General features: G+C 43.9%; 1 protein-coding gene across 1 annotated transcript in view; it reads right to left on the bottom strand.

Annotated features, from left to right (window-relative positions):
• SV2C (synaptic vesicle glycoprotein 2C) overlaps window positions 1–19,969 on the bottom strand; it is a 108,107-nt gene that overhangs the window by 17,267 nt on the left and 70,871 nt on the right. Inside the window, exons 4-6 of the mRNA XM_016205235.2 lie at window positions 4,052–4,185; window positions 3,483–3,572; window positions 358–468 (exon numbers count right to left, since the gene is read on the bottom strand). Of these exons, the coding sequence (XP_016060721.1) occupies window positions 358–468; window positions 3,483–3,572; window positions 4,052–4,185 (335 nt within the window). The remainder of the gene's footprint in view (window positions 1–357; window positions 469–3,482; window positions 3,573–4,051; window positions 4,186–19,969) is intronic.

Here is a 19,969-nt window from a genome sequence, read left to right as displayed (position 1 = left end):
TAAAAAGTTGAGTTTTCTTTGCACTGACTTCATCTGAACTTAAAATGTAAAAGCTAAAGGCTATAGAAAACCAAATACTAGAATTTTCGTTTATCAGCTTCCTGGAGGCCAATGGGCAAAGAACTCAAGCCTTCAGTGTACCCGTCATTGCCAAGACCCCTTCCCTTCCCAAAGATGGAATGTCTCAGTTACCCCGATGATCCCTAGGGAATCCTATCACCTGATCCTACTCCAGGAGTCAAGTGTCCTGGGCAGAAGGGGGCGAACCCCACTCATGGAACTGCTAGTCAACCCTGCGTGTGACTAACCTCAAATGCAGCAAGTTGGCCAATAATTCAGGGCAGGCTTGTTACTTACTCCATACAGTTCTGTGTGGATCCGAACGAAGCACCTTCTGTACCATGTTCCTGTGTCACTCTCGATTTCAATCAGCTCATCTATTTGCTTGGGGGTTTTGATTCTATTTACCTGTAAAGAGCAACAGAGGGCAAAATGCTGAGTTCTCGTCTCCAAAGTTGCTTGGTTTAGGTTTACCATTCGTCTTCAAAGGAGCAAAAGCCCACGCCAACAATAAAGCAGGTATTTGGTAAACACTCCATCCATATTTGAGACTGCTGGCGTAAGTATACAGACCCAAATGGCGCCTAACAGAACGGAATGAAGAATGAGTGGGAGGGAACACCACAGAGAAATGGGGGAAGGGCAAGTAGTAATAGAATAGTATAAACCAAAATGCCCTTCTCTGAATCATTGCTACAGAGACACATACTACAGAGACACATAGCAGATAAAACATCCAGGTTAACTTCTGGATTAAGAATTATTTTGCTTGGACTAACGTGATTGTAAATACTTTTCTTTGGAACCTACTTATTTGATGTGCCTATAACCTACAAATTTGATGAATTTGGCCCCTAACCATAGTTCTTAAAGCTTTCCCATCACACTTTTATTCTTGGAGCATCACTATGACCCTCTCTTCCTCCTCCCACAGCCTAGCCCACAGTGACTGGCCAGCAGATGCCTACAGGTGCCCATGGTACGAGGTCAGAGAATGAGCTCTGATGGCAAGCACCGATGCTGGCTCATCAGCTTCTACAGAAGGGGAGCGAATGGTGGAGGGTCGGCATGAAAAGCTGTATCTATGACTGAAGTCAGCCTCCTTTTACTGAGGAAAAGAACCACGAGTAAGGAGAAGCAATGCTTTCAAAACTGAGAATAAAGCCTGAAAAGAGAGAGAGAGAAAAGGAAGAATGGATCCTTTGTGGCTCTGTCCTTTCTCATCCTGGGAGTCAACATTTACCTGCTTTTGATAAATCTGAGAGAAGTACAGAAATGTGCACATGTTACCCCTGCCAGGGATAACTCTGAACAGATATTTTTTCTCTGGAGATTCTGCCAACATCCAAAAGCAGCACCTCTATTGTGAGAATCTAGGTACCAAGGTTGGCTTTTGATGGAGGTGATCTGGATGGGGACACTTGGTATCTTTCAAATTATACCAGAAAGGCGGTAGCCTCTTCCTGACCATGCAAACAAAGATGTTTGTATTTAACAAAAATAGTGTCTGAACTAAATATGGGATTTTAAATAGAGGCAGCTCAAAATAATCCACGTAGACATTATTTTGTGATACTCTATCTAGATTTAAAAAAAAAAATAAAATCACACAGTGTTCTTATCACTTGACATGTCACTTTTGGGAAGCTTCTTCTCCTCCACTCATCGGTGTCTATTGATTAATTCATTGGCACCCTTGGGGGTGCCAGGCCTGATACCAGGCCTCAGAGATACAAACATCAACCATCACACCCTCCAAGTAACAACAGTACAAAGCAGAAAGTACTCTGACGGAAGTCTATGCCAGATGGGAGGGACATATTGTACAGAACCCCCAAGCTGACCTGGGGGTGAGAGGGAAGTGGGGTGGCTTCATGGACTGTGGAATGTGAGCGGGAGTCCATGGAGAAGTGTATCATTTGCCATTTGTGTAAACTACCGGGAGGCCGTTCAAGGTGGGCGGAATACCATGTGCAAAGATGCAGGGCTGTGGGAAAAACAGTGTATTAGACGTCCTCAAAGAGTTTGGCATTCCTGAAGAATCGTCCAGGAGCAAAGGGATGGTCCAAATCAGTGACAGGGTAGAAAGTAAGGAACAATGCTGAATAATATTTAGGATGTGGAATAACAGGACAGAGATATTTTTTAAAATACATAATGAAGATAAAGGAACGAAGAAAACAGGATAGTTTTGGGGGCTCCAGTTTGGGTGGTGCCGGTGGTACTTGCTGATAGAATTTATGACAAGGAAGAGGCCTGGAGACTCTTCAGGTGGAAAGTTCAGATTTGGAAATTCAGAATTTAAAGGGCCTATAGTACATAGCACAGCGGCCACAAAGCCCTTCTGCATGCATGTCTGGAGCTGAGGAGCCTGTGCATTAGGTGATAGAGAGGCAGAAGTGAGCGAGATCGGATAATGAGAAAATAAAGCTCTGGAAAACAACATTTAAGGCAGGGGCATAGGAAAAAGAGCTTAAAAAGGAGACCTTGAAGGAATGCATGCACTCAGTGTATTGTAGATATAGCAAGGGAAAGGACAAACTTTCAGGGTAGAATCAAGTCATGACTTTATAAGTTGCATATAAATGACTTTGAGATTATCCATTTTTTTTTTGGATTGTTCCAACCTTATATAATTACATTAGCATGGATGATCATGAGTGAACTCGGTCACTCTAATCTCCTGGAAGAAAAGCAGGTAAGCAGGGAAATGGGGCCCTACAGAGACATCTTCTCAGAAGTCTTTGGTAAAGGGTTTACCCTCATCTGGCTGAAAGGGTTAAGTGCTATTGAGTATCCAGCTAAAGTCTCAAGATTCTCCCAGCCTCATGATCCTTTAATTTAAAAATAGTCTTCCTCTATTGTGCATCTACTCAACAGAATGGCCCATTCAAAGGCTTCCAGGTCCTCCATTACAGATTCTGTCTTTACATTATGAAAAATGTATTTCCTAAATAAAAATAAAATAACTAAGCTAGCTGTCAGAGGACTATTTAATCAGGGACTAGTTCACATTTTAAGAACTATACTTGATATTATTTGTAAGACACTGAAGATCTTACTTTTGTCCTGCTTATATCTTACTGTATGTACTCTTACACCTATTTTAGACAAAACATTTTCATCTAACTCTATGCTGTATATATCAAAAGATTTTAAAAACATGTTCCTTCTAAAAAATTCCATGCACCCAATTTTCATTAATTTACACTAGTTTCCCCATTGAGAATAAACTTTGTAACAGGAGAATCAAAGGACGTTCATGCAGAGGGAACAGCACATATAACAGCAGTGTGCGCAGGAGTAGGTAAAGTGGCAATTATGAGGAATGGCAGGTACAGAGAGAGGAATTTACAATCTGGCCTTCTGAGAAAGAGTTTCCGGCCCGTGGCACAGATGATTCACTGAGGGGCAGTACTCACCGTGAAGACCTTCTCAGGCTGACCCCGTGCTCTCATGTTTGTGTCATGAATTAACTTCAGAATCATCCAAGCTTCATCATGTTTTCCAACCTAGCAAATGTGAGTAGACAGTGAAGTGCTATAAGGTGAAACACTTACACACCCTGATTTTCCAATAACTACCTTGAATTGTCAGATCAAATTGGGTGTAATTGTGCAAATGCCTTTAGGTGGGTCCCACTGGAACATACAGACTACTTGGATATCCCTGAGTACCTTAGCAGTTCAATGGATGTGCCTATAACTAGAAATAGCAGCTTTGGGAGGCAAAATTTCATTTCTCGAACAATGAGCCATGTTCTCTTCATTGAGCAGAAATTCACTGCTTGAGGAAGAACATTAGTGCTTTCTGGCCACAGGGCAGCTTGTTCAGATGCTGGTTGTTGGAAGCATGTCTCTCTGACCCCCAACCCTCCACAGTAGGAAGGAAAAACATACCCCCAAAGAGGCAAACACACTTTCCTAGAATCAACAAGAAACTCTTTGCAATGTCTGTGGCTTCCTTGAGTATCGGTAATAACAAGCTTTACCTCCAACAAGAACCGTGGGCTTTCAGGCATGAATGTGAGGGCCACCACCGAGCAGACGCAGGGCAGGGCACAGACGATCACGAACACACGCCAACTGTGAAACTGGTAGGCCGACCCCATGCTGAAGCTCCATCCTGGAAAAGGACAGGAGGAGTGAGAGCCTCTCAGGCGGCCTGCTGGGACTCACTGCGGTGTCCGCGCTCGAATTCATTCCTCAGACCTTTCTATTCACGGCAGGAGGAGCGGATCTGGGCTCACCAGCTCGGTACCACTGACAGCACCACCAGCTGCAATAACACCATCTATAGCGGTGCTGAGAAGGGTGCCTGGGACCCAAGGGGTCAGGGCCTAAGCATGGGGGTACACGGAGGTTTACATACAACCAAATTTTTGTTTGTTTCTTTTTTTTAAATTCTCACCTGAGGATATTTTTTCCATTGCTTTTCAGAGAGAGTGGAAGGGGGAAAGAGAAACATCAATGTGTCACATCGATTGGTTGCCTCCCCGAAGAGCCCCAACTACAGCCGGGGATTGAACCGGTAACCGAGGTATGTGCCCTTGACTGGAATTGAACCCCAAACCCTTCAGTCAGCGAGCGGACCGACGCTCTAACCACTGAGCCAAGGCAGCTAGGGCCATACAATCAAATTTTGAAGGCCAAGATAGACTAATTTGGGATACTATTTTTCCAATAGGCCATTGCGCTGGGTATCTTCCGCTTGCTCCTGCAGATCCCTCTCCACTCCCCACCGCGCTGTGTGCCAGGAAATGGACCTCTGTGGCCCAGCTTTCACTTGAGTTCGAGTAAAGGAAGCACGGATGGGAGAGCAGGGCCTGGGAGCAGGGCTCAGGGTGTTTCTTTCCCTTGCTTCCCTTCTCCCTTCCCCTCGGTGCAGGTTAGATCCTGGGTGTGTTTATCCTCCAGAACCTTCTATAGCCACAGCTCTCTCTTCGGGCAACCCTTCCCTCCTCTTGCCCTTTGAGACACAGGTGGGCAGGATGCCCTTCCACTACCAGCTCCCATGTGCTTTCTTCCTTTTTGGTTTCTCTTAACCGTTCCCACATAACTCTTTTTAATGGTCCTTTATGAGAGTATCATGGCTTTGCCGCCAGCACCTGACCAGTGCAATTATGAAGAATCGTAGTTGTGGTGTCTCTCCACATGCACACGTCATCCAATAGATCAAGAAAATTTTAAATTTCCAAATAGTACTTTTATTATAATAAGAACAAGCTTAACGGGTTACAAACAGAAATCTCTTCGCGATCTAAAGGAAAAGGTCTTATATTTAAATGAATATAAAGTGGTTGTAAACAAATGTCAAACATGATTCTAAATGAGAAATAATGAGGCATATCAAATCCAATTGGAAACAGAGAGGAAATTTATAGAAGTGTAGATGAATTATATGGAGCAAAATTTTAATTTTTGGCAATGCTTGGTACTTATTATAAGGCTTTTTGGGAACAAAGTCAGGTGGTCTACATCCCACCCCCAGGAAAGCAGTATAATTAGCTGCTGTTGACACAAGAGCCAAATGAGATTCTGGAGGTGACATAACTTCCTCAAGGCCACAAAGCTGAGGATACATATCAGAACCCTCCCCACCAGGGTTTGAGGCAGAATCTCACAGCCTGCACGGCCTCATGTCTGTGCACACCTGCTCTTGACAAATGATGTAAACATGCAATATCAATCTTAGATTAAATGACATTTTCTGGGAATTTAATCCACTAGGATGATGTGAATTGCTAAATTAACTACATTGTAAGCTTTAGGAAGGGATGTCTACTCTTGATGTTTTAGCAGCAGAAGTTCAAGTTTCAAATATCTAAAACTCAGAAGAAGAAATTCTATGATGAAACAGAGAAAACATACCTGGTTCGCATTTGATCTGAGTTTCATATAAAGGATTTCTTTGTAAAAAGCTCTAGACTCTATTATTTTACATGTTAGATGAAAAATAAAAGCTTTAGATGGCTGATTTAAGCAAATGCAGGCTTTTAATTTCAGGCTACATGGGGAAAGAGCAAAGACAGGATAGGGAAAGGTCTCTGGTGTCCTTGTTAAAATAAGTTAGTTCTGAAGATGCAGTTTTATAAATAAAAACAGGAGGGTATTTGTTTGTTTTTAATGAAGTTATTTAACTAAGGAGAAAGTCCCACTGGTAAACAGAGCAGGAAACTCCTTGTGGTAGACAGAATGATGCTCCCTCCCTGGCCAAAGATGTCCTCACCCTAACTCTCTAAACCTGTGATGATGTTATCTTGCATGGCAGAGGGACTTGGCAGGTGTGATTAAGTTTCGGACCTTGAGATAAAGTGATTATCCCACTTTATGGCTGGGCCCAACACAAGTACAAGGGTCCTTGGGAGGAAAAGAGAGAGGGAGGATAGGCAGGGTGAGAACAGGAGATGTAATGAGGGTAGTCGAGGTCAGATTGGGGAGAGATTTGAGGGTGCTACAGCACTGGCGTTGAAAATGGAGAAAGGGGCGACGAGCCAAGGAATGCAGGTGGCTTGTAGAAGCTGGAAAAGGCAAGGATACATATTTTCCCCTCGAGCCTCCCGAAGCCCTGCCAACCTATTTAGACTTCTGACCTTTGGAACTATAAGGTAGTAAACTGTGTACTTTAAAACCAATCAGTTTGTGGTGATTTGTTACAGCAGCAATAGGAAAGCAACATACTTCTTTTTGTAGGTATAGATCTATTGCTAACCTGATTGCTATAAATTGGATAATTTTATTTTCTCTATAAAACCTCAGGCCCTTTGATTTTGCTTGGACTTCTCCAGATGCCTCACCAAGGACTTCAGGCTCCTTCCTGGCAGTATTAGAAATATTGCCCTTGGCTTTTACTGCTCCCAAATATCACATCTGCGGGTGGAGAGACAGATTGCAGTGTGATTCCAGTTTAGCAGTTTTCAGTCTACGGAGGAAATGGGACCACAAATAAGATCTAAACCTAGAAGAGAACTAGCTGGTCCAGAGTCCACTCTCCTCAGTTTAGAATGTAGTTTCTTCAGGTGGAGACTCTTCTGCCCACCAGCTGAAGTTTAGCCCATTCGCTGCTGTGCAGATCTCTCTGCTTCATGAGCTGTGACGTCTCTCCTTTGGTCTCTTGCTTGGGGGCTGTGTGCACGCACGAGTATGTGTGCACACAGCCATGCAGTGCGGCGGTCTCACTCTGTGTAAGTGGTATATCATCCACCCATTTCCCTCTCCATTAATTTGTAATGTGCTTTTCCCTGAGGCTCCAAAACTACTGTCCCATTTTCCAGTCTCTCCTCAAATCTCTACCCCACTCCTCACACTTGACCTCACCTCCTGTACCTTTGAGAAAATAAACAAACACAGAGGGAACTACATACATCTCATCTTCTCACTCCTGAATCTCCCCACCTAACTGGACCTGTTTGTATCTCTCTGCCTTCCCTTTGGTTACAGCGGATGAACTTTCCATGCTCCTATCTAAGGCCAACCTGTCCACATGGCCTCTGGAGCCCAGCCATCTCCTTCTCTCAAAGACAGAATTCCCGTGTTTATCCCTTCTATCCAGCCCTCACCATCATGGTCTCTCACCCTACTTGATGGGTCATTCCATCAGCACATCTAGCTCCACCATCTAATGAAAGCCCTTCCTTGACCTCCACATGTCTTTCCAGTTGTACTGCTATTTCTCTGTTCCCAACACAGCAAAACTTCTCGAAAGAATGGCCTACAGCAACTGTCTACACTTTCTCATCCAATATTCTTATCCCAAACAGGCTTCTGTCCCATAATTCCACAAAAACTGCTCATCAAGGTCACCAAACTTAATGGCCACTTGTCTGTCTTCATCTTACGTGAACTCTCTAAATCATAGAGTTGACCATTCCCTTCTCTTTGAACAACTTTTTTCCCCCTTGACATCTCATCACTACATGTGCTAGTTTCTTTCCCATCTCACTGGCTTTCTCCAATTTTCTTAGTTGGCTCTCCCTCTGACTGGCCCCTAAATGTTGGTACTCCCGAAATCTTGGGCATCAGTCCTCTTCTCTACCTACAGGTTCTTTCTAGGTGGACTCAAGTATTTCCTTGACTTTAAGTGGTTTCTACATGCCACTGTCTCTGAAACGCAGCCTGTTTCTTCCCAGAGCTCCAGCATCCTATTTATATCTTCACAAAGATGCCTAATGGGCACCTTAGTTACTGTGTCCAAAATAGAACTTTGGATTTCTTGCCCCCATACCAAAGAAAATTCTTGTTTCTCCCTCAATCTTCATATTTCAGCAAATGATATACTGCCAGCCACCCAGACATTCATGTCCCAAACCAAGACTTCATCCCCACTTCTTCTTTTTCCCCCTCACTACCCTTAATGTCCAATCTCTCAGCAAGTTCCATTTCCAAGATACAACTCAAAGCCACCCATTTCTCCCAATTTCCACAGCACAGCAGAGCCTTTGGCTGGCGACTCTCCCCCCCTGACCTTCAGCAGGAGCCTTACTCTCCTTTTCCTGCCTCTCCTGGTCCTCCACAGTCCACTCTCCTGACAGTAGCCAGACTTATCCTTTTAAAATGTCAACAAGAGCTCTTCACTCTGCTGCTTGAAAGCCTCCAACAGCTCCTAATAGGTTTGGAATCAATCCAAGCGTCTTACCATGGCCTCTAGGGCTGACAGAAGCTGACCCTACCGATGCATCTGAGCCCATCTACTACTGGTCCCCTCGCTCAGCTTGGGCCAGTTCCATCGACCTGCTGTCAGTTATTTGAACGTAACAAAGCTCAGTTCCATCTTAGTGGCTTTGCCATAGCTCTTTGGGAGCCTAGCCATGCATTTGAAAGGATGTGTGTTGTATTTTACCCAGCCTTTCTATGAGGTTTGAAGGGGGAGGGTTTTTCAGTGTATCCTGTCCTTAGTGTCGTCCCCTCAGGGTCTCTGTATTTGGTATTTTCCCTGCCTGGACTGCCTTGCCTGAATGCTTGCACACATGGATGCCTTTCTCACACCTTCCAGGGCTCAGTTTAAGGTTATCTCCTCAGACAGGCCCAAACACTTAAACCCACTCTCTATCACCAAGGCCTGTTTTATTGTCTCCCAAGCACTTACCGCTATCTAAAACTGTCGTAGTCATTGAATTATTTACTCGTTTACTATCTGTCCCTCTCCCCACCATGAGAGCGGGAGCTCTGCTTTGTTGCTCACCAATATATCCCCAGTGCCTACAGCAAGTCCTGGTCCACAGCAAGTGCTCTTTAAATGTTTGTTAAGTGAACACACACACACACTGTGTGCATGTGTGTGTACCAACATGTGCAAAATCACTGCAAGCTACCAAGACAGTAGGTACTCAAGTTTCCTTTTGATTCTTTTCTTTCTAAATTCACATTAAATAGCAAAACAACCTTGACTTACTTTTCCACATTAAATTAGTAACTTACATACAGTAAAATTTATTACTACTTTTTAGTTGTATAGTTCTATGAGTTTAATGAACGCAGAGATTCATGTAACCACCATCATAATCGGGACAGAGGCCAGTTCCATCACCACAGAACGGTCCTTCCCGCTGCCCCTCTGGAGTCAGCCCGTCCTCTATTCCTAAGTCCTGGCACCCAATGGTCTGTTCTCTGACCCTATAGTTTTGCCTTTTCCAGAATATCATATAAATGGAATCATACTGCATGCAACTTTTTAAGTCTGGCTTATTAACATAATGCATTCATGCAGATTGTGGCATGGATCAGTATCAATAGTTTGTTCCTTTTCACTGATGAGTAGTATTCCATTGTGTGGATATATCACAGTTTGTTTACCTACTCACCAGTTAAAGGAATTTGGGTTGTTTCGTTTTATTTATTTATTATTATTTTAAAATTTATTATTATTATTTTAAATATATATCTTTATTAATTTCAGAAAGAGGGAAGGAGAGGGAAAGAGAGAGATAGAAACATCAATGATGAGAGAGTCATTGATCGGTTGCCTAGCCCGCAATCCGGGCATGTGCCCTGACTGGGAATAAAACCCGATCGCCTGGATCCTAGGTCGATGCTCAACCGCTGAGCCACGCCCAGCTGGGCTCCAGTTTTAGATGAGTATAAATAAAGCTGTTATAAACATTTCTGACAGGTGTTTGTGTGTCCCAGAGTTTTCCTATTCCCTTGGGTAAATACATTGGAGTGGGTCAGTTGTGTCAAATGATAATTATATGCTTAGCTTTCTGAGAAACTGCCAAACTATTTTCTATTCCCACTAGTAGTATATGAGAGTTCTAGCTGCTTATATTCTTCCCACCACTTTTTTGTCAGTTTTGTTTTTAAAAATTTTGGCCGTTCACAGTTTTAATTTGCAATTCCCTAATGCCTAGTGATATCCTGATTTTCTTTTTGTTCATTCGTTCAAAATTCTATTGAGTGCTTATGTGTGCCAGTCACAAGGCTGTGACGTGTAGGCTGATAAGACTTACCCCTCCCGCTAGGTGTTAGAGCCCATGGAAGAGGCGAATTTGTTCTTAGATATGGTAAGTAGCACTACCCATGCTAGGGCAGGTTAGGAAGAAAGTGTGCTGGGATACAGAAAAGGTGGAGGTATCTCTCTCAAGAGCCCTAACCAAATTTCTTTTCTGATTTGGGTCTATGAACAAAAAGAGCAAATTATTACATTTCTTTTTAAAAAAATTTTTTTGTTGAACTTATTGGGGTGACATCGGTTAAAAAACTTATATAGGTTTCAAATGTACAATTCTGTAACACATCATCTGTATATTGCATTGTGTGTTCACCGCCCCAAGTCAAGTCTCCTCCCATCACCATTTATCCCCCTTTTCCCTCTTCTACCTCCCCCACCCCCCTTTCCCTCTGGTAATCACCATGCTGTGTCTATGAGTTTTTTTGTTTTTTTTGCTTAATCCCTTTTAAATTTCTAACACCCAAGTTAGAGATATAATTCAAATCAGTACTGAAGTAGGTGAGATCAGTCAGGACTGATCGTGCCATGCCAGACCCCCAGTTCTTTCCGACTGTTTTATAACTGGGTGATTTGGAGAGAAGGAGGGGTGCCCTGGAGTGGTCGGAGGGAATCCAACTCCACTTCCCTTCTAGGACATGCCCTAGGAGGGTGTGGGGGGGGTTGTGTGTCAGGCTGATGGATGATATCCTGTGGCCTGAATGAAGAATGGTCACAGTGAGGGTCTTGAGAAATGACCTAGCATACACTTGGTAAAGTGAAAATACCATTATCTGAATTAAAACGAATAGAAGAATGAAGGGATGAAACACTGCCCACTGTAGCTACGCAGCCGTGAATTCTTGGGATCCCTCCCCAGCTCCACTGCAAGATGGCTTAAATCTGGATTTGAGGGTGATAGAAAACCTAAACCGCAAACATGACCAGTGGGGAGGCATTAGCATGGAGTGAAGAACCGGGATGTAAAACCAGGCCACGTGTAACCGGGGAGCAGGCTGTTGCTTTAGGATGCTCATCGGCACTTAGTAAAATGGATTCCCTTAAATGAGCCTTTTATGTTAACACCATGTTTGTCTTTAAAAAAAAAAAGATTCTTGCATGAATGGTGGCACTAACTGTCCTTTGGACTGTGTTACCAATACCCATTAACATGTCATACTGAGGGATTCATCTGAACATAACGTAAACTCCATGCGAGGAAGGACCTCGATTAGGGTGTTCTGGAAAGCAGTTCCTGCACAGCGCCAATCGGCGTGGCGCTAACCAGAGCGCTGTGTGTCTTGCATAATGATCTGGGCATTTGCAAGCCCAACCGACGGGCGCCGGCTGCAGAAGCCAGCTCCTCCCCAGCTGCCCCCGGACTGGCTCCAGGGATGGGCCAGGGGCGTGCGGTGCAGGGGGGCACGCAGGCTCGTGCTCGTCCCCGGCGCGGCTGAGTGGGCGCCCGCTACACTGGCCTATGAATGTCTGGTTGCCTGTTACATGACATCATCCATGTACAGTCTTTGGCAAGAAGACAGACTTTAGGTGCCAGACACAGACCCAATGTTCTAAAACATGAATATAATATTAATTAATATTAACAAAAGGTGAGATCAGTTTTCAATGGTTAAGAAGTAAAGAACCTATTTATTGGTGGTCTTCACTCACAAGGCGCTTAGCTGACTAAAATTCTCTTTGGAAAAGTGGTTCAAAATCCATTTTCTCAATAGGCGAGAGAACCATGATCAGATGAATTCCTGATTTTATTCTCACAGAAATAAAATTTTATCCCTTTCACGTGTCACTGATTTAAAATGTGAATATGACTTATCATGAAACATTAGTCCTGGACAGGAAACTCAGGTTGTCAAGCATCTAGTATCATCTGTGAAAGACCTAGCCAGATGCAGCTGGACAGTCCCTGTTGCTGGTATCAGCAGAGAATTTTAACTTTCCTCTCATTTGTGTAAAAAAATTTAAAAAGTGTGTGTGAGGGAAATACTGTAGTTAAACCAACTATGGTCCAGCCACGCAATAGAACACCACGTAACTATTGGCAAAGAGTGAGGCCGATCTTTCTGAACTGACTGGAAACTGTCCAAGTCCCATTGCTTAGTGGAAGAAAGCTCCTTTCAAAACAGTGTCAATAGTAGTGATGGCATTTTACACACACACAAAACATATCATTCTACCTAGAAAACAAGTGGGAGGAACATACACCAAACCTTGACACGGTTACTCAGGGTAGGGAGTGGGAACCAACAGGGCTTTCACTTCTGGCATAATTTCTTTAATTTTTGAGTTTTGTGTCACCTCGTGTTACTTTTTACTCAAAAGGGGGGAAAAACTTTTCAAAGAATTGTAAGGCGTTGGTTTTCTGAAATACAAGGCGTTGGTTTTCTGATGGGGAAAGGGAGAGGATGGGGGAGATGGAATCATAACTGTGACACTTCACAGCCACAGTTTTCAGAACTCAACTAATGCTGGTAATTCTGATTGTGACGGATCTAAACACTGACACTACAGTGCTCACTTAGAGACAGCAAGGAGGAAGCGGTGGAGACCACCCTGGTATCTCTCTGAGTGGGAAAGAAGATGTTCACAGACCTTTGATTTTTAAATCTGTTAACTCCAGTCACATTCTAATGCTGGATTCTTGGGGCAGAGGCCAGTTGCATTTTGAGGCAAAATCGTGTAAGCACTATTGCCAACAGTGATACACAAAGCAATCATGATAAAGAAAAATTGGCAGGGATCTACCTGCAGCCCATAATCATGCCTTCGAGAAATGAGGGCCAATTCAACTGGAATTACACAGCCTAGGGGGAAGGTCTAAGGGTTAAACTCCAATGAACTGCAGTAGTCATCTGTCTGAGAGAAACCCGAGCAACAAGCTGACCTCTCCTGCTAGTTTCTGTTTCCAAGCTCAGGTCCTAACATTTGGAAGCACAGAGTGAGTGGTCAACAGCAGAAGGATGTCACATTATATGTCTGGTTGCTGAGGTTGGTTTGTGACCTTAACTGTGCTTTCAAAAAAACATACTTCCTGGTCGTCTCTGAAACTCAGAAATTCATGGGATCATTTTTGGGGGTTATTTTTTCTGGAATATTGTCTGTGAGTGCTCTAAATATGAAAAGAGCGAATTAGAGGGCCTTTCCAGAAAGAATTCCTAGGGCAGTGTGTAAAACTCATTCAAGCGTGGCACTTCCCAAACCCCACTGAGAAAAACGGTGAGTCTGAGTGTTTGAAAAAAGCTGGTAGCGTAAAATGTGTGTGTGTGTCTGTTTTCAACAAAGGTCTTTTGGAATTTTGTAGATAGACAATAATATAGTATTAACATTATGATAATATAGGTCAATTGAAATTGTATCAAAGATTTTTATACAAATAAATCCTAAAATAGCCTATAGGAATAGTCCAATTTTGATCATATACAAATGAAAGTTGTATCATAAATGTAAAGGCAGCTAATTACTCTGTAAATATACATTGTGTATATTCATGTTTATTATCTTATAGCATATAGGGGCATGCATTAACCTTCCTTTGCTATTTTAATAACATAAATAATAATTTAAGATGGAGTGTATGTTTGCAGATTTATACTAATACATAAACTCTTATATAAGCTGATGTCCATAGATGAAAACAAAAAATAAACTATGTTCATTTTACGAACGGGTATAGTTTTAGGAAACTGGAAAACAAGCACAAGTGAATATTGAGAATTCTTACACCAGGTAGAGCTCATTCCAGGTCCAAGATTCTCTCTGATTCTAAGTTTTCGTGCCTGGAGCAGATGAGGCGACAAGAAAATCTCTCTTGAATATAGAACCGTGGTAAGATATTGAGCGCTTCCAAAATTCAGCACAACAAGACAAACTTGTAAGCTGCATTTAGTTCTGACACAAGTGCATAAAGGTTGGTAGAGGACTTGTAGCAAAATAAAGTCACTTATTCTGTATACTAACAACTCAGTCAGTCTGCCTTTAAAGTAGCTGTCCTGAACATGCTTTTCCCCCCTAAACAGTGCTCCACTCAATTCACAGTCCCTACCCTATTCCAGATCAAGGCTTTATTTTTTTCTTTGCACATGGCCTCAGCAAGATCTTGCTCATGATAACAAAAGCTTTGTCCATTGCCAGAAGATTTTTAATGATATGACACAAAGATGCTAATGGAATTCATTCATAGGGAAAGAGTTTTTCCTGGGGTGAGGGGGCTGCAGTATTTCCAGTGTTATGACAACAGAGGTCAGCCCAAGCGCTCTTTGTTGCTAACACCAAAGGTCATGCTCATACGTCTCTGCTAACTGTTGACCTCTCTACCTGCTCCTTTTTTTCTAGCTGATTTTTTTAGCTTGTAGCCTCTGATCCAGAACAAATCATTTAACATTTGACAAGTGAAACAGCTGCTTCGCTCATGATTCAGGCCCATAATGACTTAGAGTTTTGTCATTTATGTCAAAGACAGTCCATTCTAACGGGTGGGAAATGCATGCAACCACAGTATCCTGGGAGCTCTGGTTTCCAGCCTTGTGCCTCAAGGAAGGGCCATCGCACCCTCATTCCCAGGACAGTGGATGGAAGTACAACTCTGGAGAGGTCCACTCTATTAGCCCCATAGCCAGACACTGCTCCCTTGTATGCAATTTAACTAGAGAACGGCCTTCAGATCACCTCAAGTTCCTGAGAGTCACTGTCGTCAGGTGCTGCCCCAAAAGCCTCAACCCAAGTGGAGACACTCGACCTTCCTCACAGTCTCCCAGACCAGACATGTAGGAGTCAGCCTCTACTCTCCTTCCCTAGAGCCAGTGGGTCACTGAGAAACACAACTGTATTTTCTGTATTTCTCCCAAACGTGTTCCTTTCTCTCCATGCCTGCTTTAGTCAAGGCCCTTGTCATCCTCGTGTGGGTCACCCTAACAGGGCTGATCTGCAGCTGGCACGGATCTGCATGGCCGTGCTCACTGCTGGAATACTGAAGTATGCATGGCATGGTTATTTCCCTGAGCCCTCAAGTCTTGATTCTCTCCACCATCCAGCAATGAAAGGGGTAGCTCGTGGCCCAGTGGTGGCCTCGGGGGACCAGGCTCCAGTGCTTTGGCTTTCTGCTCTTCTGACTGCCCAATGCCCTATTGTTAAATAATTTTAATACCACCTCTCTTTAATAGAGCTCCCAGCTTCCAATCTGCCTATCTAGTCTATGTTCCATCTACCTTCAGTGGTTCTCCACTGGCCCTTCAGGTTAGAGTCCAGATTCTTTAGCATTGCCACCAGACTCTCCAAGACCTGGCTCCTGCCTCTCTTTCCAGCTTCATTCTTCACAAATCCCTCCTTCCAGCCTTTGCTACTTGGGGTGTAACAGTTTTGCATCTTTACCACTCCCCACCCTTGTCAACTCCAAAATTCAGTCTTCTGTCAGCCAAGTACAGAGGAGCATCCTCTGTGACTTCTTCCAGACACATTGAAAGGTATTCATTCTCCCTACTAAGCTAGCTTGGTATCCTGTGAATCCCCACAGCCCTAGCATGGTGCCCGACACAGAGTGGTTATCTGCAAGTCTGTTCCTTCAGGGCAGGGGTCATGTCTTGTTCATCTTTAGTAAAAAAAAAAAAAAAGTGGCAAAGAGTAGTTGTTCAACAGATGCTATTTAATTAATCATTAAATCACCCACTCTTGAAATCCTTTAAAATCAGAGTCTGCCTAATACCTTCAAAAGTTTTGTTTTTGGAAGCATATCTATTATACTTCCTAATTTCCAAATATATGGAGTTTTTTTGTGTATGTTTTTTTGTAACTGATTTTTAGCTTAATTTTCTTGTGGAAAGAGCACATGCTTGGTAGTTTTTTTGAGATATATTGCAACTTGCTTTATAGCACAGTGTGTGCTCCATTTTTGTTTTTTTCTGCTTTATTGAGGTAAGATTGACAAATAAAAATTGTGTTTATTCAAGGTGTACAATGTGATGATTTGTTATATGTATACCCTGTGAAATGATTACTATAATCAAGCTAATTCACACACATGTTCCTCACTTTTCTTTTTAATGTTGTAGACGGAACACTTAGAGTCCACTCTCTTAGCAAATTTCAAGTATACAACACAGAATTAGCAACTACACTCACCAGGCACGGCACGTATAGAACTATAGTCACATTAGATCCCCAGAACTCAATCATCTTACAGCTGAAATTGCGGACCCCTTGACCAACGTTTCCCCATTTCCCCAGCTCCTAATGTTCTATCTCAGACAGCCAGACAGGAAAGGGGGCTCCCCCTGGGGCAATAAATGTATTTTCTCATGGACAAACTTAATGTTTTCCCCACAAGAAATGGACTTCCTTTTGGAAAAATAAAACTCTCAAGAGTTAACAAGCTGATATGTAGCCCATAGGGGCATTTCTAACATCTTTAAAGCATGTTTCATTTCAGATTGTCTGAAGATAAAACGGAGGAGCCCAAACCAGTTCAATTCTTGGCAGAAACCTAATTCACTTTTGCCCAACCCTGATTTATGACCCTGCAGGAGACATACAAATGCTATTTCTCCTCACCCGCCCCCCTTCCCCTTTGCTGCAGGACGTGAGGCATCTACCCAGAGTTAATTTCACCTTTGCTCTCTGGACGGCTGACTGCTCGGGTCATCAATCTTGGCTCAGGAAGAAGTTCCTCGCGGCTACCGACTGTGGACATGATTGGTGCTGGTGCATCCAGGGAATGGCTTTCTAGGGCTATGGCGCCAGAAAAATCAAACCCAGAGTGACTGAGTCTGGACGGATGCAGCAATTTTTCATTCCACATCGCCTTCTCTGGCTGCTACGTGGGAGAAACGAGGGAGCAACTCGGAGGCCACAGGCACAGAGCGCTAGGGACCGGCAGACTGCAGCTCCAGCAGGCGCAGCTGCAAACTCACTGGGGCCCGAATGCCGGTCCCCGGCACGAACAGATTCACACGAGGGCTCCCTTTCTCCTCGTGACAGTGTGCCCACTCCGAATACAGTTTTGGAAAGGACAGGAAGCTTTGAGCACCAACTGTAGCCTCCAGGAAGGACAAGGGCCGAGCGGACTCAAGGCCCGCAGCAGGTTTCCTGAAGTGGTAGAGCGCAGCCACCGCGGGCCCGGCACCTCACACACATCGCCCTATTTAATACATCGACAGTCCTGTTGCTCAGCACCCATCCCTCACCCATGGCGGCCAGGTAAAACACAGGCCAGCAGTTAAACTGATTAAAAAAAATTAGCATAAGTATGTAGCATGCAATATTTGGGACATGCTAAAAAATTATGTGTTTATCCGAAATTCACATATAACTAGGGATGCTGTCTTTTTATTTGCCAAATCTGGTAACCATACCCCAGGAGACATTTGGCAATGTCTGGAGACGTTTTTTATTGTCACGAGCTTAGGGGAGGACGATTATTACTGGCATCTAGTGGGCAGAGGCCAGGGATGTGGCGTATGCCTGACAATGCACAGGACTGCTCCTCCACCCCAAAGAATTACACAGCCCAAATGATCAGTAGTTCCCAGGATGAGAAATCCTGCTATAAATCAGTCACTATGCCTGTCACAAGTCCTCAGAGTTAATGAATAGACTAATGAATTAGGATACTTTGAAGACTGTCTTCAAACAGAGGTTGAAAACCTCTGGTCTTTCAGAAGGCTTTAGGTTTCATTCCTGCATGGGTGCATTTTTAATGTTAGTTTTTGTTGAGTTATAAGCTCTTTTGATTTTTTTTTTCTTTCTATAAAATTGATCTATCAGGGTTGTCACTTTTCTCCTTATATACTTTTAAGTGCACCCTGAAAAACAAGTAAGGGCGGTGCACCATAAGAGCAAGGACATGTTTTCCCCTTGGGGTCTTGGTGGGATGTAGCGTTGTCCATCAAACGCTTTCTGACAACACCCGCAGCTCATAAACGGTTATGACCACAAAACGGTAGTAACCATGTATTTCCTAAAGTACTTGCATTCTTGTTCCATAGGGCGAGGAAGGTTTGCCCTTAAAACTCCCGGCTAGGCCTTAGGAATGGGGAAGCAGTGTCCTTAGTCCCAGTGCTGGCTCCAAGCACGTGTCCCTGCAAGGCTGCTCCGATGAAGCGCGGCCGGTTGGGGAGGGGCGCGCTGGGTTCCCTGAGGCCTGCATTTAGGACTGGGAAGCGAGCATTCTCTTCGGGTCCACCCCAGCTCTTCCTCCCTGTGCCCCTGCCTTCTCTCAGCACTCATGCCCACCATCCGGAACAACTCACCTCTTCTCCCTCCTGCGTGATCACTTCTCAGACCCCCTAGTGAATTATCCAGCCTCCTGGAGGATGGCTCAGTAAAACCACATCAACAGTGAGAAGCTTTACGGCAGCCTCCACATTTCCTTCCTCCTCCCACCTTTTCCAGAATGTGCCCATTAGTTACGCCCCTCCTGTCTACCTGCTGACTGCAGCTGTCTGGAGTACAAGGCCCTTTGCAACCTGGCCCTAGCCTGTCCTTCTACATCGTCTCACCATGCACCCCCCATTCCAGCTCAGCGATGAGCTCCACGGCACTTTTGTGGATCACAAGGGGACAGTATTGAAAACGCACATTCCCAGCCTCTTTTACTAGAAATGTCCCTTTTAGGAACAGTGGGGTGAGGCCTGGGGATCTGCATCTCAAACAAGCACCAGGTGGTTCTCACGCAGATATTCCATGTCTGAACAATGATAAACACAGCTCCCAGCCACACCCTATTACTTTCTCTTGCTTGCACAGCCCCATGTGCTTCAGCTCAGGCTCCTTTCTCTTTACCTCTGTTATCTGCTTGGAAAATTCCTATCGACACTTCAGGACCCACATCAAATGTGACTTCTCTAGAGTGTTCTCTGAGTGCAAAAGACTTGCCCAGAATCAATGGCTTTGTGTGGTATTCCCACAGTGGTTTATATGCCCCCTTTCAGCATTTATCACATATTTTGCATGTTTGTTTATAATATGTACTCGGCTAAATTCTAGAGGCTGGAAATTTAGTCTGTTGAATAATCTTAAGTAGAATAAATAAAAGGGTATTTTAAATTTTGGTATAACCTCTACAGCCAGAAGAGTATGCATGGTACAGACCACCAAGTAATTAAAAAACAGTCATATTGCACTTGGACTTCATATATATGTATTAATTGTAAATTACACACCTATAAAGTTTTGCTTCTATATCTATTATTTCTCTGGCTACACCAGGTATTTTTTCCCCATTGCTTTTTCAGAGAGAATGGAAGGGAGAGGGAGAGAGAGAGGGAAACACTGATGTGGGAGAGACACATCGATTGGCTGCCTCCCACACTCGCCCGGACCAGGGCCAGGGATTGAGCCTGCAACAGAGGTACGTGCCCTTGGCCGCAATCGAACCCAAGACCACTGCACAGTGCTGAGGTTGCTTTTGTTGTACGAGACCCTGGTCCTGCTAACGTTCCTGACAGGCCTGGACCCCAGGCTCTTTTCGCCAGTATCA

This window comes from Miniopterus natalensis, chromosome 3 (assembly GCF_054644295.1).
Source record: "Miniopterus natalensis isolate mMinNat1 chromosome 3, mMinNat1.hap1, whole genome shotgun sequence".
NCBI classification, from domain to species: Eukaryota; Metazoa; Chordata; class Mammalia; order Chiroptera; family Miniopteridae; genus Miniopterus; species Miniopterus natalensis.
This window is presented reverse-complemented; position numbering and strand designations above follow the sequence as displayed.